The sequence below is a fragment of the Centrocercus urophasianus genome, unplaced genomic scaffold (assembly GCF_019232065.1).
Source record: "Centrocercus urophasianus isolate 14NV4802_14NV808 unplaced genomic scaffold, USGS_Curo_1.0 seq_16, whole genome shotgun sequence".
Taxonomy (NCBI): Eukaryota; Metazoa; Chordata; class Aves; order Galliformes; family Phasianidae; genus Centrocercus; species Centrocercus urophasianus.
In genome coordinates, this window is record NW_024884711.1 from 20,336,507 (window position 1) to 20,361,814 (window position 25,308).

The 25,308-nt window shown below is 35.9% G+C and overlaps 1 protein-coding gene across 1 annotated transcript in view; it reads left to right on the forward strand.

Moving 5' to 3' along the window:
- Nucleotides 1–25,308, forward strand: part of MEOX2 (mesenchyme homeobox 2) — a 52,815-nt gene that overhangs the window by 14,436 nt on the left and 13,071 nt on the right. Inside the window, exon 2 of the mRNA XM_042817052.1 lies at nt 24,563–24,735. Within this exon, the coding sequence (XP_042672986.1) occupies nt 24,563–24,735 (173 nt within the window). The remainder of the gene's footprint in view (nt 1–24,562; nt 24,736–25,308) is intronic.

A 25,308-nucleotide genomic window follows, 5' to 3' on the forward strand; every position in this document is an offset into this window, starting at 1 on the left:
GAACTACAGTTCCTTTAAGGATGCAGTGTCTATTAAGGATGCCCTTATTTATAGTGAAATGAATGCAAAAGACAGTAGAATGGTACAGTGGATGGGATCTGAACTCCAGAGAATTAATCACAAGAACTTTGCTGTTTAGCTATGAGGACCTAACAGTGATTAGAAAAACAGAGAACACAGTATGAAAAGAAGGAAAAAAAGTCTTAAAAAAAAAAAAAAATTGCATATAATCTACCTACAGCAATCCTGTCAGTACTCCCACCCCCCAAACAGAAATCCATATTTATATTCTTTTACTGATGAGTGACAGATGGAGTGAAGTAGTGGTGACTAAAAGGGTTGAGTGTGGGTTGATTTCTTTCGAGTCAGCATGACAATGCGGGTTATGTATATGGTTCGTGAGTGTGGTACTAATTTATCAAATGCTCATTTGGACTTTAAAAAATAGCTTGCCTTCATTAGCAGTCTCAGGAAACAGACTCCATGGTGTAATAAATCTCACTTGCAGGAATTTTGGCCTGATACTCATCTAAAAATACTCCAAACTTTCTTTTCCTGAGTCTTGTCTCTCGCTCTAAGACAATCTTAAGTAATTCCTCCTTGCTTTTCATCCTCTAGCATTAGGAGACAGTTCTCACGCATCCTTCTACACAGGATTAGTTAGTCTGCAAGTCTTTGTGCTTATCTTTGTGTTACTCATTCTAAACTGTTTGGTTTCTTTTCTTAATGAGCATTTCTTCTGCAAATTAAGATCGGGGGAACTTCAGCATGATGGCTACTTAGCACAATATCACAAAAAATATTTAAGAATCAGAAAGCAGTGGAAGCATTAAATCTGAATATAGTCTAGAAAAGAACAACTGAGGAAAATATTCATTACATATAAGAAAAGCTGAAAATTGACTTTATGCTTTTTTCTTCCCCCAAATTTTATTAAATTAGCTTATATAAATTAGTAAAGATGCTTCTTGCCAACTTTGTTTACAAGCTTCTTGAAGCAGCTTTCGTACTAGACAACAAAAAAAAAAGACAAAATTTCCATCTGTGGTTTTGTTTTCACTGGTCGCAGTTTCCTTTACTGCTTTGTGTGTTGTAAAATTGAAATGAGATATCCAGTTGTTCTTTGCTTTTTTGTCCAGCTGTGTGCCTATTCACGAAACTTCCTGAAGGTGTTGAAGGGTTCAATATTCTGTGATAGGCCAGAAAAATATCTTTGTTTAACAGAATCTTTCCCAAAATGTTTGGATTTACTCATTTCTGTAAGTTTTCCCATGGTGGGAAGGCGACTGGGAATGGCCCTTTGTTCTCCCAAGTTTAGTGTTAGGTAATGGTGGGCATTTCCTATGTCATTTGTTGGATCCGCAGACCCTCTAGTTATATTTGCCTGTCTGTTAGAGTTGTCCTCAAACACTTAACGCAGTTACTAGGTAGTTTAATTACATAGCATAACTTTCATCCATCTTAGGATGTATCAGGGTCCAGGCACAGTGATGCATCCCAGGCTCTTGCAGAGCATTGCAGCTCTTGTATTAACCACTGAGGCACTGTAGGATGGACATGGTTGCCCTGAGCGTTAGGAATTGTCAAGTCTTAAAACTTCTCTTAGCATATGTGGTGCATCACACATCAGCTTATGTTCTACTTCCACATCGTGATGTGATCTCTCTTTTGTTTTCTTACATAATTAGTTGGTAATTTTCTAACCGTTTCTGCCACTGTGTTTTGTTTTAAGCTGATTTTCAATCTGTACTGTCTTCAAACCTACGAGCCAATCCAACCACTTATTGCTAGCCAAGTATTATGGATTTATTTTTTTTAAACATATTAAAACAAAAATCTTGATCCAAAAGATATTGTTTTGAAAGATACATTTATACAGTGACTTTATAAAAACTTTGTCTGCTACTAATAAAAAAAAAAATAATATTGCAAATAGTCCCTAACTGGGCAGTTTGCTAAGCTGGTGTTTTATTCCTTTTTATGATGCGAAGGAATTTAAAAGCTAGAAAAGCTGGCATTAAACTGAAAGGGCAATGGAAAGTTGGTAGCCTAAACATTTGTTTTGATTCATATGGAAGAAAAAATTTGGACCAGATGCTTGAAAGAGCTCAGAACCCAGCAGCCCCCATTGTTCTTCATTTAGGTGCCTAAATGGTAACAGTTGGGTGTGCAGCTTTCTTGAAAACTGATCCTTTTGTGTTGAGGCAGCTTTTAGGCTTCAGTGTATCTCTTCCTGGCTATAGAATTTAACTGTAAACATTTTACTCCAGAATTGTCCCTCATCTGTATCCTTCAAGCATTTGCTTGTAGTTAAGAGATCTATTCTTAAAATTGCAGGACCGTAACCCCTTCAGATTGTTCTGAGTTTTAAAAATAAGTCCCACTCATATTATTTTCATGCTGGAAATCTACTGCTCTGCATCTAATATTTTGGTAATACATTTTCGAGGAGTTCAACCAAGCTGTGGACTCTTAGAAACGTAGTGTGGTCATACGCTCAGATGCTTCAGGCTTAAAATTGTGGAAAATACAGAATACTTGAAAAAAAAAAGGGCTGTACGCTTTCTACCATGCAGTATGCTCTCAGTCATGGAAAGTTTACCATGAGGTTAGTATGTAGGTCGCTCTAAAAATAATACTCCTATTTGTATCCATGGAAACTACAATAGATACAAAGAGTACCATAACAATATTTGATTAAGAAAGTTCTCAGCTACAAAACATTATTTTTCAATATACTCACCACCATTAGCTATGCGTTTTCACTAGTGAAGAACAAGAGTTCTCACACCTCGCATGTAAAAATCTGCATAGCCCTCTGGATTTTTATTTTTTTTTTTCATGTTGCTGTCACCACTGCTAAAACACACTACTCACTGACTCACTGTGCTCACATCCACTGTTTGGTCTCCATAAATGTCCAGCTAGAGTCAGTGAATGTCAGTAGGTGCCATTTTTTCCACATGGAGGAATTCCTTGGTGCAGCTCTGCTTCACATGCACTTCTATGACAGATGCCATTTTGTCAGACCACCCCTCTGCTGCCATCTGTTGCATGGCAACAGAATGTATTATTGTCGAGAAGGTTCAGTCTCTACTGCCATACCACAACATCTGCCTCTGACATCATACTAAAATAGGAGGCATTACTTTCAGAGCAGCCATCATCTATAGGATGATTTTATGCTTACACTGCAAAGTTCATAGCACATGGATTATCATGACATACATAACTGCAAGACCTGGTTAATCATTATCAAACATAGCATCTAGTATGCTTTCTTATAATGAAAATTATTCACTCTTGATAAGTTTATGTAACTTCTTTAGAAACGTTTTGTGTGCAAACAGTTAAAGCACCATTTGAACTTCCATTTTGTTATGGCTGTATTATACTTCATTCAAAAGGTCCTTTGGACTTCATTCTTATATTACAAGTTCCTTAAATTTAGAAATAATAACTAAAATGAGAGGACTGCAAATGGTCCTCAAAGACACTTTTAATAAACAATCCACTGTGCTACCCTGCTCTTCAATGCAGAGAAGGTAGGTGGCTTTGAAATAAGGTGTTAGAAAGAAATCAAAATGTTGAATTTCCAACTCTGCCGTAGACTTTGTATACAAATTTGAAAGAATTTTGCATGGAAGCACCCAAGCAGTCCACTGTGCTGAAAGTTAGCACATACAGGCCACCACAATGCTCTTGTCATGTAAACTATCCCTTTTGAGAAGCAAATACATTATTTTGCACACATCACCCCAACTATACACCTTACAGCAGTCCCTGTGTGGATCCACTTGTTTCATTACCTTCAGAGTCCCCTCAGAGTGGTTACTAATTGCTGGGTGAAAGAGCAATCAAGTTATTTTTGAGCAGGTTTGGGACCTAGAACAATGAAAAGCACTTTTTATTTTATCATTTTAAGTAGGGACATTTTTATCATTTTGTTGTTTTTTTTTTTTTTTTGAGCCAATTATTGGCAGATGTGCTTTAGCAAACCATATGTATAGAGGTGATGTACAGATATATTTCTCAGCCTCAAAAAATATTCCAGCTTCTTTCCAAATGCTGTGTTTGTTTGGCTGATGCACGACCTCAGCCAGACATTTTTATGAAATTGAATCCAGATCAAATGGAATTGCCTGCTAACTGATTGGATCTCAATGCCTGCCTTGATCGATGTTCCTCACCCTGATAGAAAATGAGTAGTTGTCAGGTTATCTGGGATTTTCTACATAGGTTCCTAAATAATATCCATAAATCTATTTTACCTTCTTTGACAGATGCAAATACCACATCCTGCTAGCATTTGAAGACTATAGAAACATAAGTTTAGTAGCATCTTGTTCTAGAATATTTTATTTATTTATTTTTCACGTTGAGACTGTGCAGTTCTCTGAGTAAGTCTTCATGCATTGCCAATGAACCAGCTGCTGAAAACCCTATGCCTTCCCTTCTTGTTGGACTGAGTTTGATCAGTCATATTGTCCAATTTATCTTGGCTCCCATCAAAGTTTCATATCAATTTTCCTTTTTTATTGCTCCAGTGTAAAATTCTCCACCGTCTCATTCCATAACACTAGGAGCTATTATGAATTGCCATATTGTGAATTGTCTCTCCAAGATCTAGGAACTTATACCCTGAGACTGAACTGGAAGAGATCGGACGCCCAAGTTTTTTCTTGCATGTTGCTGAATGACTCATTGCCAGGAGATATTGAAGTCTGGCTTCTTTTGCTGTATTTTTCAAGTCTAAATGTAAGCCATTAATATACCTGGATATTTTTCAGTACAGTTGTTATTACATTTCTGTACAGAGCTCTAGGAAATTGGGTGAAGGGTGCTATATAAAAGTACAGATTAGAGTGGAGTGGATTAAATAGGACTGGATTTCTGGAATGCACATCATCCCTTTACTATGAGTTCTCATAGTGGTTAGAGCCAGCCTGTACTGCATGAAAATTTTTTTGTGATGTCCATTTAACCAATAAATCTGTCATCACTGACTGGTCTCCATTTCCTCTGAAATAAACAAATCACTATTAGGTTCTTTGAAGCAGCAGACTGCCAGGAAACACAAAAGTCACTTTTGCTTCATCCACGGAGATAAAGTAGTTAGTAAGTGGAAATGAGCTGCAACTGAAGGAGCCTCAGTGTTCTCACACCTGCTAGAGAGTACAGTAGATTTCCACACAGCAGGAATTCAAACAAATCTCAGATCACAGTTTTCAGTGAAAGTGAGCTTACTTAGCCAAGAAATGAATTGCAGGCCCTTGGAAACTACTTAAAGAAAGCCAGTTTCACAGGGACGTAGGAAACTTGAAAACAGAGTCCAGGATGTTTGTGACATCCATGGAGTCAGCTGCTGGTTGCCCTGTGCCATGCTTCTGACCTCCACACTTCTCCAAGTCCCATTTTAAATCAGATACTCCTCTCCCTGCTGCTCCTGGTGTTCCATGCCGTGGAGTACTTCTCTGTGCCTTAACTTCCTTTACCACCGAGTGTTTTCACATGTTACTTTGCATCTGCTTTTTCTTTATACTTGAGGCGGTTTTTATTTCATCATATTTATTACATCTCTGTTTCCCAACGATCTGTGCCCTAAGTCTTCTCTTTTACCTTTTCTTCAGTGTGAAAAATTAGTCTTGAGGAAGTAGAAAGTCTTTAATTCATTTTTGTTGATCTCTGTTGAAGTATTTCCACTGCTCTAGCAGTTTTTGGAAGTTAAGTTTGTGACAGGCTATCATGGTTGTTGGGAAGACAAAAAAAATCTTGTTGCTAGGTTATGTGAGTCATTTTTAGGTTCTTAACAAGGATATTTAAGTTCTTCATAAAAATGAGGGAAAATATTCAAGTTAAAGTTTGCAGCTATTTTCAGCAAAGTAACATTAAGCTTTTTTCCTTATAAAAGCTGACTTTTGACTTGTACAGATGCCTGTGAATATGAAAAATACTAGAATCTGTTAAAGGTAGCAGATCTCATGAGAGAAACAATCAATAACAGAAGAAAAGTTATTTTCTTTTTCGGGAGGGGGAGGGGGGAAATTTAATGATTCTTCATTAAAAATGGAGCCCTGGCACAGCAAAATCTAATAATAATTTTTAAATAGGGCAGTATTACAGCATTGTTTATAAGAAATTGTTGAAAAAAACCTTTCAAATCACTTTATCCATTCCCTTATTTATGCTTGTTTCTAAATCATTTGATGCTTTTTACGAGTTTAACATTAGTAATTTGTTCTTTTTGGAAAGCAGTGTTGTTACAGTCTCACTGAAAATTCTATCTCAGATGTGGATCCCCAGCAAGTAATATTTTTGCCTTATAGTCATATAAATAAAATATTTATTCTGTTCCTATATGCATTCTTTTAAGTGACTTATTTTCAGACCTGTGCTGAGATTCCACTGTACTTTTGATAGCAAATTTAATATTTTCATTTTGAACACATGATAAGGTAGAAACTACTCCTGTAATTACTGCAGGCATAAACATAGGCTGTATCCTGTCCTTATTCTATTCTGACCTCTGTTTTCGGATTACCATCTGATACTTTGTGTATATAATAGGTTTTATAAGTTAAGATGGACATTATTTAAAAAAGAAAAACGAAATAACAGAAGTTGTTTTTACTAGTAGTGACTTAAAGAGACATTCCTATATCTGTCCCATTTCTGCCATGGACTTGGCAATTGTACACTCCCAGTGCAGTGCTGAAATGTCTTGATCTTCCTTGATGGGAAAATACAGGAAGGGAAGTGGAGGGAAATGGACAGAAAGACAGTCTTGTTGAAACCATAGCAATGTACTTTGCCACATACAGTCCTGAGCCAGGAGCTTACCCCACCACGTTTCCTGTGAGAGAGGGCTGGAGATGTCCTTCTTCCTTTCTTATTTTCTGCATTAGTAATTGATTGCACCATTGATGGTGAGGTAAAAAAAAAAAATCCCATTGTAAGATGGCATAAAACCAAACCAGAAGGAGTATGGCACTTGTTGTGGCGCCAAGTGCCAGATCTGATTTGGAAAACTTCTAGAATAACTTCAGTTGACTGCCAGTATTTACTGACTTTCATTTAATCCCACATGCTTCTGTCAATAATAGAATGAGAAGAAAGGCCTGTAGCTGCCTGCCATACATGTGACAGTTCAATTCCTACAAAATATATTATTTGTTTATAAAACTGAGGTTAGTTTCCAAATTACATTTGCCAAAATAGCCTGAACTGAATCCATACATTCTCTCAAATAGTGCTTAGAGATTATTTTGCAAATGTGATTTTAGCAGCTTCAAGTTGTTAAAAGGACCATTTGTTGAAATGGTTCAACTGTTTAGCTCCTGATATATCACAGACATAATCTCATCATTAGGAATAAATAACAAAATGGTCAGAGGAATCAGAGACAATAGGACAGACTATGAAAGCTGAATTTGCTGAGAATACTGTATTACAAATCTATCTGGTGGGAATTAAAGAAATATGAAGCACGAGATAGAAAATCTATTCATGCCTTATCTTCTCTTTCATATTATTACTTTTCTCCAATTATAATCTTGTTTCCCAGAGACTTATGATCCATCACTAATGAGAAAAGATGATGTTATTCAGTTATGTCCACATGAAGAAGCATCTTCACATATGTTATCAGATTATATATAGTTTATTGAATAGCCAGAAATTCTGCTTTTGCCATTCTAGAGCTGATCTCTACAAGAATACAGGAAAAAACGTGAAGATTAATAAAGAACAGGAAATTGTGAAAACTACTTAACACTTAGCTTTACATTACATGAACTTCAAGGAATGTTAGTTATATGACAACTATAAAGGATGTTTTTACATTTTACTGAGCATATACGGGATCCCTTTCCCTGTTCTCACATGTGGTATCTCCAGAACTGTAAAGAATGCAGCGAAGACACGGATTTATTTTCCAGATAAAAAAATAATAGGGACATATTTGGACAATTTTATATAATCCTGAGACTCAAAGCATTGCCTCTGCCTCTGACTTAATAGCTTGTTTTGTAAAAGTCAAATGCTTTGATTTCCTGTTTGCAGTATAAATCTGATCAGCAAGATATTCTTTTCTGCGAATGAATTCACAAACATGAGTTTGGAATGATGCAGGCAAGCTCCAGGTTAGCATTATGAAATTTCAGGGGCTGTTCAGAGCAAAGGCTGTAGCCAGTTTTTCAACGCTGCTTTGCTATTTTTAGTTATCTGTGTTGAGTATTTTTTGTATGTGCTGAACTAAAATAGTAAATAGTATTTGTTATGATTTTTGAGCTGCCTTACAAATACCTGAATTCATGAATTCATGAATTGTGTATATTCATTTTGCATAAGAGAATGAATTTCTTCCTGTATGCACTGCACAGCTTTTGTTTATGCTTATGTAATCAAAGTACTCTGAATCTCTTCTTGTAAGCCATGAATGCTGGAGCCATGTATTTCTTATGCGGTCTTGATAGGAAAAAATGTTCTGGCTCCTCATTTGCTAGCCTCTCACAATCTTCTGTTTTGTAATTGTTTCAGTGGAACACAACTGTGTTAGAAAAGTAGAGTCTTGGAGGGGAAAAGTTGCCAGGTTTCTAAAGCTATTACTGTGGAGGGCTGGAAACAGCTGTAGAGACCTTGAGGTGGACTCTTTCCTTCAAGGGAGAACCAGTGCACAGAGCAGAGAGGGAAAGTAATATGTCATGTGAATCTTCATGCTAAGCAGACTCCTTGTGTGTTTATATATCAGCTCAAACTTTTTTTCGGGACGTGTGACTTAGTAAGTGCATATGCATTACATCAGTTAGCAAATTCTGCTCATCGCTGCCTGCTTTGTTTCGGGTAAGACAGGGCATAATCTTCATCATCTGGAGTGAGAGTTAGAAACAGTGAGAATCAAGGCAAGTGAATACACAGAGGCTAGTCAGTGACAAGGGCATCTGCCTTCACGTCTTAACATCAGGAGTTGGGGGGGTGAAGCGGAAGGCATTTAGAAAGAAGGAAGCATTTCAGACAAGTACTTTGGTCCTGTCTAGAGTCAGCTATGCTTTGTCCAAGTGATGATTTGTACCGGATATAATATTACCATCTCTACATTTTTCTTCATATTGATTTAAAGTAAATGAGGAGCTGAACATCATTTTTGGCATCTCAACATTATTGCCTTTCAGGTTCCTAAACTACTTTTGTAGAAATATTGAAAGCTTTGAGTAAGGACAGGTAGAGATATCCCAGGATATCGTTTTCAAAATGATTCACAAGGTTTTGGGTCTAAGAGGAGGATCTCTGTGTAATAACCAGTTAAAAATGGGATAGATAAATTTGATGGTCAATATTAGCACAAGCTGCAGAGAAATAGCTAATCCAGAACAGCCTTTTATGTCACTGAAGTTCATTTTTCTTAGGAAAAAAAATGGGTACAAAGGCAGTAGGACTTTCTACCACTTCTTTATTTTTACATACACATTATACACATAAGCTGAGTGTTGCAAGACAACTTATTGTTCATATCCCGTGTGAGTGCTCCATGGGATTATTATTTGTAAACAGGTTTTCAGAACTGGATTTCAGTCAACGGCTTTGTGTACTTTTTTACCAGGTTTAAAAACTGGATATGGCTGCCCTAAACATCTTATGTGCGGAAAGGATATTTCAAAACATCTAAGTATGCTTAGGAAGATGGCAATCTAAATACTGATAAGTGATTTTGTGGTTGGGTAACCTGATGTAAGTGCCACAAAAATAAATGTCTGTTTTTATCAGCTCTCTTAAGATAAATTGTTGCTTGTGCAATGATGCTTCTGTAATTCCAGAAATTGCTTCCAGTCTGAAACTAGTTTTTGGGTGACTGTGGCTTGTATTCATACTTTGTAAATGTAATTCTGGGTGCTCAGGTGAGATGTCTATGAGTAAGGATGTCTTCATCTGATTAAATCATTCAGTTATAAATTGAATAGCTCATACCCACTTCGCAATTTGTCATGTAGCTGATTTATACCCACTGAAACTCGTGTTTTCAGATATTGAAGCATCTGAAGGCTTATGAAGTTGAAGAACTCTATATATTATTGTTTGATGTTGTTTTTGTCCTTTTCTTCTTTATTTAGACACTAGCACTTTTCTTCCTCAGCCTTTGGCTAAAAATGACTCTGAGGACAGTTCACAGTTTGTTTTTTTCTTATCATTCTTTCAATTACCACAGCCTTTGAGACAAATTATACTCATGGGTTTTTTATTTGTTTGTTTTTGCATAAGCATACTCTGAGGAATTTCGGAATTGTTCCAGTTAAAAAAACTACTTTGAATGAGAGAAACAAGCTGCACTGTCATGTTGTACCTTACTGAGAAGAGACCTGAACGTTGTCCTATCACTCTGTCTGCATACCTTTAGCTGGATCATATACAATCTGACTCCTTATCCTCAAATTTTTGTCCAGATCTGTTATTTAAAATGCAAAAATTTGAGGATACTGTTTATATGCAAAGCAATATGCAATCTATGTAAATTTGGCTAGCTCCTATCACACCTTATTTGAATAGGGATTGAAGTCTTGTTCAAGAAAAGAACTGCTGTTTACAGTTAAATAAATTGGGAGACTAGGTTGAAGGTTATAGCAACAGTGAGTTTTTTGCTCAGTCTTGCCTTAAAACCTGCTTTGGTGTAATAGCAATGATAGTGATTGCTGATAGGCAGTGAACAATGCTATTTTTTTTCCAATGTCACAACGAAGTGAGGTGCAGTGTATTTGATGCATTATTAGCTCTTGGGGGCATGGGCTTTCATTTGAAAGAATGCAGAGTCTTCTAGAATAAGAAGGGCCCTTCAAGTAACATAACTACACTAAAACTGAAGAATTAGTGTGTTGGAAGCTTCTCTGATAATATGCATTTTGCATACATGTTTTCATTCAAGGAAAAAGCTCCTAGGCTCTCCAAATTGTTTGCAGCAAGCATCATCTTAGGGAATTAGCCTACCTGCCCAAGACTGGTATTGTTCAGTGGTTGATTAGAGTTTAGGCTTTTCCAAGTAGTATTATAAAAATGTATGTATTTATTGATTACCTTTGAAAATTTAGTAAGGTCAAGTATTAGTGCCCTGATAGTGTTCCTTTTCTGAGAACAAAGAATTTAGGCAGGAGTAAACAGACAGAAAAAGGCTTCAATTATCTCAATTCAAGTTAAAGCAAAATAAATGAAAACAAATTGGAATTAGTTCTTATCTGATTAAAAGGCCATCTACACAAGTAGTCCTGTTTGCCTTGCATGTTACTATACTATATACTATACATGTGAATTAGTGCTCATTAATATGTTAAAGGATAGTGGGTAATCTGAATTTCTTATCTGATCACCATTGATGCAATCCAAAAAGGAAAGGCCAGTGATTATTTTTATGTTTGCAGCTTTGCTGTAACTACTCATTTTGCCAACAAAACAGAAGGCTGAATTGTGTGAGAATTAACTGCAAAACAAGTTTTATCCTTTGAAGGGCTTGAAGGGCTTATGTCGTGGAAACGAATGAAGAGAGAAGGGGCTGGTATTGAGACTTTCTATAGAGACGAGGTCAGCTTGAAAGAAGTGAAATCTGTGGAACCGGAAGTAGAAGCCACCATTAAAAAAAATGGTTTATGTGTATATTTTTATTGATGTGACTTAAAAGCTAAGGGAACTGAAATGAGAACATCCTGTTATAATTTCTTGACTGTGACATTTTCTTCTTTAGCTTTGGTCTGGATAAGCAGCTGAGTGCCAGAACACCAAATAAGCAAAAGATTTAAATCCCAAAATAGAATAATTAGATGAGGTAAACAGTGATGTCTTTTTTGATGATGGTAGACCAAAGTCTGCTTTGGAAATAAGGTAAAAAAATAAGTTGAAGAGAAACTTTAAAGGGAAATCACAACAGGAGTGATATGCTGAGATACTCTGGTGAGTTAGGTAAAACAAATGATAAGCTTTCTCCACCCCTCTATTCTTTTTTTGTTTCTGTTCTGCATTTTAAGGCATGAGAAGATACAGATTTCCTGCTTTTAAAAAGAAAGTGAAAATATATGGGAGTAGGAAGGCACTAAATTGTGTTTAGATAAAGCTTAGTGTTCAGCTAAATGCACAGATGCATAAACACTTTTTATGCCTAAACCACTGTTTATACAGCAATGAGGATTTTCCATCAGTTTCTTCAATTAAACAGTAGCTGTCTCTTTGCTTTTTAATGGAAACAAGGCAGTACTGCATAAAAACATCACATACATCAAAATGTTATGCTTTTTTATCTTTTATATGAGCTTAGCATAGTCGTAATTCTAATAGACCAACATTTTAAAGTCTCTCCTTTTGAATTCTGCCTCTCATTTGTGAATTGATTCCAATTTTGTTTAAGAAAGCTAGCATTTTGGGTGATGGCACAAGTCAATATCCAGTTTTTGTTTTTGTTTAGAAAGTTGGAGAAAGCTTGTTTATGACCAGGAACATCTGCCAAGTGCTGTGACACCACCATAAATTAACTATTTACTCAGATCCATGTTTACATCTGCAGAAGAAACTGTTGCTCCATGTCTCAGTGCCCCAAAGGCCTATAAATTCCCTGGAAAACATTGCAACAATGTAAAAAAATACAACAGTGCAGTTACTCAGCAAGTACCATTTTTATAGGACTGTGCTGTAGCAGAGCATGCTTAGTCCAGCATCTAAATTAAGTGCAAGCCTCTGGTGACATTTGTTCTACTTACAGGAGTCGCTAGGGACCACAGAAAGGAAAGGAGATGCAAGGCATCCTAGTTGGATGCTGTAAGCAATCAGGCAGCAAGCAGACAAGTCCTAAAATTGCTTTGTTACTGAGTAGCTTCCACCAGAATAGCAGGTAGTAGAGGAAATGAGGTTATTCATCACTTAACTTTCCAACCTCTTCATGACACTTTGTCACACTATGGACAATAGAGACTGGAAGTTCAGTTTTTGTTTCATATCAGTAGAAATTCTAAGCTGATCACAAGGATGGCTGTGCTGTCCCTCAGTCATAGGCTTCCCCTTCGTCTCAAAATCCTGTGCAGGAATGTGAGAGGCCCGTATTCTGGAGGCTATCAATGGATGAAAGACTCTGGAAAATCTCCTTTCTTAGCACTAAGCTGTGCAATTTTAAAGTAAGATACCTTAGATAAAAATAATATAATGACCAATTATCTTATTTAATTGAGCGGAAACTCAGTGACTGAGTAGTTTAAAATTAGATGGAATGAAGTTTTATGTTGAGTAGAATAACACCCCAGAACTCATGTTGAACTGCTATAACTCATTTTGTTGGAAAGCTGCAGGCCTTTATTCCACTTCTTAATATATCCTTTGAATTTGTGCCATTTCAGAGCTGCTTCATACTCTTGTTCCAAGCTGCCAAAACAGAATTCAGGAGGCTTTTTTTTGAGGTTCAGAGGAGGGTTTTTTTTTACCTTTCCTTCTTCACCCCATTAGCAGTGGCAAATGCAACACATGCTGTTGCATAAAGCCCAGACATCTAGTTGCTGCTAACTGGGATATCTGCTCGAATGTCAAAAACCCAGAATGAGGGGGCTGGTGTAGCTTGTTTTACTGAAGAATTAAATAACTTTTGTATTTCGTTTTACAAGTTAAAGGACTGAGGAAGAAGTTGTACTTACTCAGCCAGTATCTTCAATTATAATGAATGTTTCTTAACTTACCCCAATAGAGATAGGTATTTAAAATGAATTTTGTTTAAAAGAATAAAACAAACACTATATAGGATTGTAAAACTTACATAGGATTTACTATGCTTTGACATGCACTGTCAGACTATTTCACTAGCACATTACCAAAAGAGCCTTTCCTCTCCAGCTTAGATGCAGTAAGTTGTATGAGATGAATGATGAAAGAGTCAGGACATACTATTTAACATTTGTGTGCCAAATGGCCTCTCTTATTTTGGAAAATAATAGTTTCTACTTTTGTGTTAGTATAATGACCACAGAAAACTTTCCATTATTGAAAAGGAGTTGGAATTGAAGCTAGAGACAAAATGACCTTTTGATTTGATTAACACGCTATAAACTTGTGGTCTTTAAAGGATTCTTCCCCTTCCCCTTCCCTTTCTTCCTCCCCTTCCCCTTCCTCTTCTCTCCTCTCTCGCTAGCTAGGAAAACTTGTAAGACAAAAACAGCTGATAATCAGGACTTTAAAAATAGTCATTGGAAGGTTTTCTGCCTAACACTAATGGACAGTAATATGTGAGAAATGAAAAATGTCATGGTTGGCCTGAAAGTCGGTAGTATAATTTAATTTATTTTTTATTTTTTTATTTTGTAACCCTTATTATTTTAGTTTCCCCTGAAAGACAGGTAATTCAATTTAATTGCATGTGGGAAAGTACTTTCCACTGTTTTTCCATTTTTATAGTTAGTGTTATACTTCAGAACAGTGTTGTAAAGTAAGCTATGAATGAAATAGTAGAATACACCCATAACAGTATCCTTAGTTGGTATAAGAGTGTATGTGCTTTTCTCTCCTTAAAAATGTCTGGATATCTACTAAGGTATGTTATAGGCACAGCTGGGACTGTTGACTTCATTTTAATGCTTTCTGAGGGATTTACAAAACGTGTCACTAAAACATATGTGGGCATATGCATTTACACAGAAATCTCTGATATTTCTTAAATAACCAGGCAGGGGTTACATTTGTTCCTCATACTGGATGCTCTTATGCTACATAAACTGAGCCCTGTCCACTAGCAACATCCAGTAACTCAGAAAATGACTGCATGCAGTGCCTTGTGAGGACTAGGACATTTACCCAGACTGAGATGGATTGCGATTTGTGATCCTGCAGTTCTGTGAAGTGTTGTAGATACTGCAGTGTCTGGTTAAGTGTGTTCCGGAAGGACAGTGTTTTAAAAGGGAAAAAAACACTTGAGGCAGAAAGAAAAAGGAGAAAAATCGTGCTAACATAGGATTAAGTAGAAATATTGGATATTAGATTTGCTCCAGACACTGTTTCTTTCTGTCACATGCTCAACATATATAAATTTTTCATTACATCATTAAGGAGTCCTTGAGAAATCTGTTCCATGAATGGAAACAAAAGTACAGCCAGTGTCACACACATGGAAGGACTGCACTGAAAAATACCACTGTGAAATGGCTTCCTTTTTCATATAGCAGTAAAATAACTCTTGGAAAGAGTTAAAGTAGAATTGTTGTTATCCATTTACAGTTTTGTAGAATCATAGAATCATTAAGGTTGGAAAAGACCTCGAAGATGATCTAGTACAACTGTCTGCCTACCACCAATATCATCCAAAATATTTTTCTTTATGTGACTGTATCCTGAAGATCTACTTTGGAATGGGTGGGTGAAGCAATACAGAGCCTTAAAGAAACTCCCACTGTATTAAAATTCTGTACGTTTTTCTACTATTATTACTAAATGTAGGAAACTAAAAGCCTGAATTCTTTGGCTTATGTGCAAGATTTTTTATTTTTGTTGCTATTCAGGAACTCATACGTTCACAATGAAATTTTCAAAAAAAGCAAACTTATCTCAATACGATTTTGACTTTAAGTTCTGCATATGTATTTTGAGAAAATCTGTACATATGAGCCTAGGAAAATAACTTTATATAATCAACTTAAGACTTCTCATACACCAAGCAAGCTGGGACATATAATGGGTTCAAAATCAGCTCTGACATCATGGCGATAGAGAACCACTTCCACTGAAATTCTTGATCTTGCACCAGCCTGTATCCCATTGTAACCTGGGGAGGAACTTGTTCTATACTTACAAGTTGTTCTAGATGACACACTCAGTTCTGTATCATTTATTCCAGTGAAGGTACATGTTGCATCACAGTGTGGTCTATTACAAAACTACCAGTATTACTATAGATATCTAATTTGCGAGAAGTGGAGGTAGTGATATTATTTCTATATAACATCTATATACCTAAGGAGGAAAGGGCATCAGACTTTATGCTCAATGAAGTCTGGAAATTACACCTTGATTTCAGCAAAGTTTGGATAAGGTGACTGTAGTCACTGCATGTAGAAAAGTCTCTTTGCCTATGGATAAAACACAACAGTGATTTTTAATTGGATGATACTTGGAAATTCATAGTGGAGATTTATTGTAGTGATATCTGGAAAGTGAATAACTGAAATCTTTATAAGGAATAACTAAGTTTACACCATCTCAGTGAAAGTGTTACAGATGTCAAGAATAGTATCTTGAATGTCCAAATTTCTAAGCAACAGAATCAATAGCAAAAGCCAACTGCCATTTGGGAAGCAGACATTCTTGCAATGGTCTTGCAATGGAATTTCCTGCTTTAAATGCAGAAGACTGTCAAGGTAAATTTGAAAACATGTAAAACTAATGACCATTTATATAAAGAAATTAATTTAGAAACCAGATTTCTAAAATGCATTGCTCAACATATGTTTCGTTTTCAAATATACTTTGGATTTTTAATAGTAAGAGTGTGTGCCTATCTTTGTAGAGAATAAATATATTATAACTATTTGCATGATATTTCAATTCCAAACAGTACATACAGGACATATACTACTGTAATTTTCGTGTATATGTCTTAACGGCTGGTCACTGCAGCATATTTTTCCATTCACTAGCCTTGCCTCCACTATTGCTGCTGTCAGTGTCTTGAAGCTAAATTTTTTTTTTTCTTTTTTTTTTCATTCTCACAATGAAATTCATGCACTGTGGGACAACTTGAACTATATTTTAACAAAGACTGTGTTATACACATACTTGTAAGAGAACAACTCTGCAAAAAGCTCACCAGTTGTATTATCTTATTATCTGATTATATTATCTGATTATATTATATATATTATATATTACATATTATATTACTATCTGATCATATTCTTTATTGTTTAAGTATTTTAATGATTTTTGTTTTGTTTTGTTTTTCCAGACAGAAATTACAGATGTTTCTTTGTTAAACATGAATCCAAGAATATTGTTAGCTCCTCCAGCATTTTTAGGGGCATAAAGCTTTCCCTGCTTTGTAAAGCTAAAATGAAAACTCAGTGTTTTTGGCAGATAAGATCTGCTGAGAGGTGATTATCTGAATAAGTTCTTCGTGTTATGTATTCTTTTGTCTTAAGTAAGCACTTCCCTCACTTTGTAGTGCTTTAGATATTTCATGTATTTCATTTGCAGGAAAAAATCTGTTTTCCTAAGAATTTTTATACAATAAAGTAGGGCCCAGAGGAGTATTATAATGCTTACTTTACAAGAGATACAGCTGCTTGTCAAGGGAAAGGCTTTGATCAGGCCAGTGCTGATGACTGAGGTATGCACAGTGTTTGGGGTGGGCTTAATCTCCCTTCACTTTTATTCTGCCTCCTTTGAGTAGTAAAGAACCTCAGTGGGAGATATCTAGGAAGTGAGACACAAGAGAAGGAAGATTACATGAGCTGCTATCTTAACTATAATTTTTCCACTTAGATGTCTTTCTTAAAGAAAGCTGTGTGAAAAATTTCCTGTTTTATTTTTATAAATCAATTCTTACTCAAGAAGTCTCACTGCTATTCTGTGATTAGATGATGGTGGCACCTCCCACCTTCATTAATGAAACTCTTCTACGTGAAAGCTAATTAAAGAAATGATTCTGTAAATAGATAAACAGTCTCCATGTGTATCCAGTGCTGAAAGTAAGAGATGTGTCTATGGAACTCTTAATGGGACTTGAAGTCCCACTAGATAAAATTCAATTTAAATGCATACTGAAAGCTTTCTGAAAGGGAATTATTGTGATGAATTTCTAAACAGGTTTTTAGGTTTTCTTGTTTCTTAAAAGATCTTTCAACTCTCTCACACTAACATAAGCTGTAATTATACAACTTATATTGTTTTCCATATGAAGAGCTACAATGGCTTCTATTTTTGCAAAGTTTTACTAATAAATGATTACTATATCTATATAGTGATATAGATCAGATGACCTGGCAGAAGCACATGCTTTCCAGCATAGGTATCTTCAAAAGTTACAGCATTAGCTATCACAGTATTATGAATCTGTGTTTCCAGTACTGTAGTATAATTCCTGGACTTGTAGTTTCAGGAGGCTGAAATAACAAAATAAAATAAAATAAAATAAAATAAAATACAATACAATACAATACAATACAATAAAATAAAATAAAATAAAATAAAATAAAATAAAATAAAATGGCAGCACTACTGAATATGTAATGGTTTAGGATGGTATATAGTGTGTTTCAGAATATTCACAGGTCTTGCTACACCACTTCAATTTATTTTTTCTGGGGAGTGGATATAAGGGTGTTTTAAATTGAAAGTTGTTACATATTGGGTTAGAACAAATTAACTCAATAAGCAAACAAAAATGTGCTTTCATTAGAAGGAAAAGATTTCATGTCACTTTGACATCAGACTTGTGCTACTGGGCCATTTGTACAGGCAGTACTGTGAATTATGGAATTGAAGGTGCTGTTTGTTCCAATTTTCAGAGGTGATTCTTTAAACACATTTAGTGAATTGTAGCCACAGATTGACCAACTGACAATGTTTAGTGATTTGGAATTGCATTTTTAACTGAACAAAAATTTCAAGGGATCCTGGAAAGCAATGAGCAGTGTTTTAAACACTGAGTAAGTTTAGATATGAAGTCTAAGGAACTTTGAGTTGAAAATTTAGAAAAATAAATGTAATGGAAAAACTGCCTAGCATTTTCTATGAAATGTAAAAAAAACGTTTGAAATTGACCATTTCTGGGTAAATCTTGTTCTCACATGTCGCTGCAGGGAAAAGAATAGGAACCATATGGAGGACTTTATGCCAGCTCTTGTATCTGTGAACTATTTAATTTTGCCAGAAAATGCAGTTAACTATAAAGTATCAGAAACAATCAGGTCAAGCAATTCAGCTATATACCAGCATGTACTTCATACCCATTAAAAACATTTATATATTTTCCCTGTTTCTTAATGTCCCTTTGCAAATGTAGCAAAATTGCTTCTTCATCAGTGTATCTCAGATAAGTGATATTATTCTAGATTATTGCCTAGACACTGAAGCAGTTTTTCCTGACCTCATACTGCAGATATCTTGAAGGTTATGAAAGAAAGCTTTGGCATTGAGTCACATGCCTTTGTTGTATCTTGTTGATGTTTAGGATCTCTCGTTTGTTTACATTAGTGATTTAAACAAATGCAGAGGACTTAAGTTTCAGATAAATGCTTTTAGTAGTGTTGATCTACTCAGAAGTGAGAAGTTTTTCACATTGATTTATTTGTATAGATTATTTCATTTTAAATTAAAATATCACCTAGTACTTGTTTGTGACAAATGCTTGAATATCATTTTTAGGAAGGTATGCAATGAATAACATTTAATTTATCCATCTTCTCTATACGTTTATAGTGACATAAATTTAGAAATAGGTTATTCACGGTAGGAACATTCTGTGAAAATTGCTGGAAAATGTGAGGAAAAGTTGAGAAGCTGGTCATTGAAAGACAATGCTAGAGGTGAAATTCTGATGGCCTGTGTCACAAATTGTTTATGTTTGTTGTCACTTCTCTTTGAAAATTCTTATCTGAGGTCCTACGTTGCAGGTCTTGACAGAAAGTTAATTTCTGTATAAGGACAGAACGTTTTTGAACTATTATAAGAAAGAATAGCAGACACGTTTTGTATCTGATTCTGAGAATGCTCAGTAGCAGATCTCTGTATCACTGATGTTTTATTGGTTGGTATTTTTTTTCCTATTCCGTGAGCAGGCCTTTCTTTAAAATTATTTTTATTTTCTATTTTTTTTTTTTTTTTTTTCTAAGCACATATCAAAAGCAAAATTGTCAAAATGATCTATTCCACACTGAGATGGTGTACTTGCTTGGTATGCTTTATCTCTCAGTGATGTACAACAAAGGAAAAAGGAGCTCTGACAATACAGATGTTGGAATTAACACCAATCATTTCTTAAGAGTACTGTAAGATTAACTTTGGAGGATGGAGACTAGCACAATTAGTAATTTATTTTTTTTAATAATTTTTGAACGAATATTAAGCTTAATAAAAATCTAAGCTTCTGAAATCCTTTTGTCTTTTATACAGTCATTTTTAACTTCTAATGCCTTTTTAGATGGTACTTTCTGCATCAGCTATCAACAAGCATTTTTAATTACCAGGAGACATTAAAGAGATGTTGGAAAATAGTAAGAACAATTATGAGAAAATGGTATGACCTGCCCTCCTTGAAGCAGCATTTAACTGCCTACATTACGTGACATCCAAAGAACAAAGGTTTGCAAAAAGAGACTGATAAGGTACTAATACCTACATGTTAGTTGTGTCTTCTGAGATTGCCAGAATTCATCTGGGAGAAGGTAGAAGACAGACAACATAGATTGATATATTTTTCATCATGTGGTTTTTACCATCTGCATTTATTTTATGTTTTCCTTTTGAGAGGCAAGGACTGTAACTTAGATCCCCGTAGGCTTTGTTCTCAGACTCTACACCTACCATTTGGCATAAGATTTAGCCAGTAGAAGAAAACTAAGATTTTTGGGACATTTTTCTTTGCTTTAGTTGCAACAGCTGCAAAACAGATGTAAGCTGACATTAGTTCTGCCAAAAATCTCTTCCAAGTCTCCCACCCATTTTCCACCAAAGAAACTAGTCAGGTGATGTGAGCAGAGACCCAAATGTCAGGAAGAAATGGGAGCTCCCAGTCCTGGTTCAACAGAGACTTAAAAAGGTGCAATCAAAAAAGCTCTATTTAGGGCTCTGAAAGGTGGAGCAACAACTTAAGGTGATAACATTTCTAAAAATTAGTGTTCCTTGTAGCATGATATCAGTGGAAAATAAAATTAACTACAGTAGCACTATAGCAAAGAAAATGAAATGATGGCAAGAGTTCAAAACTGGCGTTCACCCAACTGACACCCACCTAAGTCTCTTTTTAGATAATTTTTTTACTATCTCTAGTGCATTAAGCAAAATACCATTGTCTTACTAGCCAGAACTTTGCTAAAAGAGATTCTCAAAAATGACAGTGCTACTGTTGCATGGACCTCAGTACTGAGAAAGAGGAAGTGATCTTTGTTTCAGGTTTCTGCGTACCTCTCCAACTTTGAATATAATGTGTTTATTTTAGAGTATCTTGACTATTGCAAGTTTCTCTACAAAGTACGGATTTCTTACAAAAGTATGATTCAGTAAAGGTATTGTCAATTATGTAGTTGACAAGACTCGTTTCTAAATGTGAGTTGAATTATAAAAATATTCTAAATTCTTCGCATTTATGGTATATCAAGGAGGGTAAATATGAACACTGAAGAACAGAAAAAGTGTATTGACTCATGACTGAGCTCTTCCATGTATTTTACGATGTTTCAACATGAACTTGAAGAGCTAAACTTGCAGTTCTGTCTCCTGAAGACAATTATGTGGGCATCCAAAGCTATGAAGGCTGTTAGTAGCTGTAGTGGCCTTGACACTGAGTTTGTCTGTCAGGGTTTAAGGATACTACAGAGCAACACACTAGAAATAATACAGATATGAAAATTCTGTTGTTACAGGAAAGGCAAGCAGGTGTATTCTCTAGTCAAAATACAAATGTGTTGTTTAACCTGCCTTTCACATGAAGAATAAGGAACATTAGTAGGCCATGGCAACCCAGACAGGTGTGTGTGACAAAATGAGACATTGTTTAGAGATTTGTGTACAGAAGAAATTTCCAGCATGTAGGCTAGGGTCTGCCTAGCAAGAAGCAAGACAAATGCATTCAGTGGCATGGATCAAAAAGAAAAAAAGTGACTGAAACTTTGCCACTGTGTCAGTCTACTGATGAAATCACAGTGCTGACAGAACTGCAGCTGCCAAGTATTTTCAACCTGGCATTTACTTAAAGGTAGCATCCAGCAATGGCTGGAATGTCTGAATAATCAGATGTCCATGCGTGCTTATATTCACACAGGGTCTGTGTGGGCTGTTGTTGCTAGCAGTGCTGAATTCTCTGTGTTGGCAAACATGAAGGATGAATGTTATTGTTGCAGTTACATTTCCTTACATCAGTATCCCAGGAACCTGAAATTTAGATTCTGATGCCATTTATAAATTGAGAACACAGAACTGTGATCTTTGGGTATTAGCCCAAAGGATGACTTGGTTTATTAGGGTATTACTGGCTGAATATTAATTCTGGTTTCCTCTCAGAACCCTTCACTGACAGAAAAAGTGTTTCAGTCACTTACAGAGATTACTGTCCTCCTGAGAGATGCTTGAATGAGTACTTGCCTTAAACTATTAACCACAGCACAAGTTAATAGCCACTTAAAAACAAGTTCTGTTGGTTTTTGCGGCTTTTGTCTTTATTTGCAATAATGAAATTCCAGTGTTGACGTTGTCATCTGTAAATGTATCACCTTTATTTAAGGTCACAACTTTTAATGTGGAAAATAGTAATCCATGAATCTTTGTTACAATTACTGACATGGGAATACTGCATGGCTCGTGGCCTTACATGGGCACAGGTTTACCCAGGATGCTAAGAGGATTTTAGCAGTGACTTGAATGAAATATATTCCTGTGTCATTCTGTAGGTAAGCAACATGCACTTCTGCCTGCTTTCAAACATATGAAACTGTTGGTATAAGTAACAGCAGGTCAGAATGCTAAATAAAATAATTCAGAGGTCTCTTTTCAGTGGAAAGCTAAAATAGGAGCGTAAGTATCTATGGTCAGGTCATCTATATGGTATTTGGACCTACATAGGCCCATGATGAGGTGGCAGAAGAGGGAATTTTGGGGAATTAAAGCTATGTGCATATTGTTACAAGTGAAAAATCAAGTTACAGTGACAGTATAACTAACTAGTAAAAGGGAAAAATGACGATCTTGGTTTGATCTGTCAAGTTTTCTGTGCCAAGTCTGGATATTAGACCTTTGTTCCATGCTGCACCCAATGGGTGTACCTTGTAGTGCAGTCTTTCCTAGAGAAGCCCAGCTGCTGCTAGACCTGAGCAGCTCCCATACTCACTCAGCCACTTTGGTATATGCTCTCAGTACACACACCAACAGTGCACCATGTTTGAAACAAAGTTCTGTGTCTTGTCAGCACAAACTAAGAGGTTCAGTGATTTGAAGCTATCAGCTTTAAAATATAAATTAATAACTCTAGCACTGAGTCAAGTATCAACCACTTCCCTGACTGAAAAAAAATTCAATTCTCTTCTACACAACAGAGTAATGGATAAAAACTAAAGCCTTTACAAAATACCTTTGTACCTTTACAAAATGTAGGTAGTTGCCTGTAGTTTTGAAATTGGACTCGCTGGCCAGTTGGACTATCTCAGGCATGTTGATGATTCATTTGACACAGAGTTCCAGGGAGTGATTTCTTATGGGCCTTTTCATTTGGATGTTGATGCAGGTTTCTATTTAAATAAGCAGCTGAAGTGTGAATTTATCTGTGACATTTTTAAGATGGTTCATGAAGCCAGAATTTGACTAATGATACTCCTACTGTTCTCTTGCTAATTTTGGATTTATATGTGTTGTATCATTCCCAAACATGTAAATGTCTGATCCTCCTCTGTTTTTTTTCTTCACTCTCTCTCTTTTCTTTTTTCTTTTCTTTTTTCTTTTCTCTTCTTTCATTCGTTCGTTTGTTCTTTCTTTCTTTCTTTCTGTCTGTCTGTCTGTCTGTGTGTCTATCTATTTCTCCTCCCACTGTTAGATCTTTTTTTATTTAAGCATTCCTTACTAATAGCCATAGAATTGCTATCACTGAGTCCAGTAGTTTGGCTCAGTGTGTACTGAACGTACCTCCTTCTGAGGAACCTGGAGACTGGTTACTAAACTTTGAATAAAGTTCTTCTGTCCCCAGTTGTACTCCTTAGGTGATCAGCTGTAGCAGTAAGAAATTTTCTATACTGATACTAGCTTACTAGCTATGTCGTAGCCTTCTTACCTACACGTTGGCTTGAGTAGGAGAGGGTTCCCATTATCACATGGGACATGCTTGCTGTTTTCTTTCTGATGTTTGTTGAATTTCTTACGAATTGTCTGTTTCTTTTCACTGAAAACATAAACCTTAAAGTGTATTCTTTAAAATACTTGAGCTCAAGTGAAGTAATAGGAGAGAACAGTTCTTGAAGTATTGCTCATTAAAACAATAATCAAAAGATATACATCCTGCAATGTTTGGATGCACTGAGAGTTGCCAAAAATGTAAAGAGTTGAAACTCTGCAGAAATTCTACAGAGAACCATTACGGAAATGAAACACTGCAAGGTTTTAGAGCAAATGTTTGACATGCATGAATGGAAGTAGCAGCTCATATCTGCCACAGTTTCTGCTGTTTTCCTGATTTACAGGGAAGGATCCATGGGTATGAAGACAAGCGTGTGTTTCTGAAAAAAGAAAGTTTGAAGAATTTAACTTATGCAGAAGGCAGTGTTGTTAAATTTGAGGTTGTTTACTATTTAGCTGTACAATTCCAACACTTCAATGTGTCATTTTTTTTTTTGTTTGTTTTTTGTTTGTTTGTTTGTTTTTCCAGATTCCCAAGAAGGAAACTATAAGTCAGAGGTCAACAGTAAACCCAGGAAGGAAAGGACAGCTTTCACCAAGGAGCAAATCAGAGAGCTGGAAGCAGAATTTGCTCATCATAACTATTTGACTAGGCTGAGGCGATACGAGATAGCAGTAAACCTTGACCTCACTGAAAGACAGGTACTGATGCAAAACAATGAACTTCAAATGCTTTCTCATTATTTGTTATGCTTAGTGGTTAGTAACTCTTCAAAGCAGAACTCTTGCTTACGTTATTTACAAATATCTAAATATATCAGATTTAGTGTTTGTATCAAAGAGATATACATCTATTATCTGTTATGCAAGTAATCTTTATTTTTACATGTGCCACCTACAGATTAGATTATCTTGGAGGCAGAGATGGGAAATGAAGACAAAAGTAATATGTATATTAAACTGGTGCATATCTTTTCTAGTCTGTCCACGCTGATGTGGCTGAGAGTGGTAGGACCCAAGTACTGTATGCACAAGCAGTCAGTTTGCCTGCATGCAACAAATATGAGCATCTTGTTTTAGTCTATTAAATGTATGCAGTTGCTATTTGTCCAGAATTTCTGAACATCCTGTTTCCAGATGGCAGCAAGAATGGGAACACTAGCAAAACTGGAATACAGGCATTTTTAGCCACTTTATCTTACCCAGTGCTGTGAAAGCAGAGGAGATGATGGAATTTCTTATCACTGTTATTGGTTTCCTGCTCACCAAGCTCTG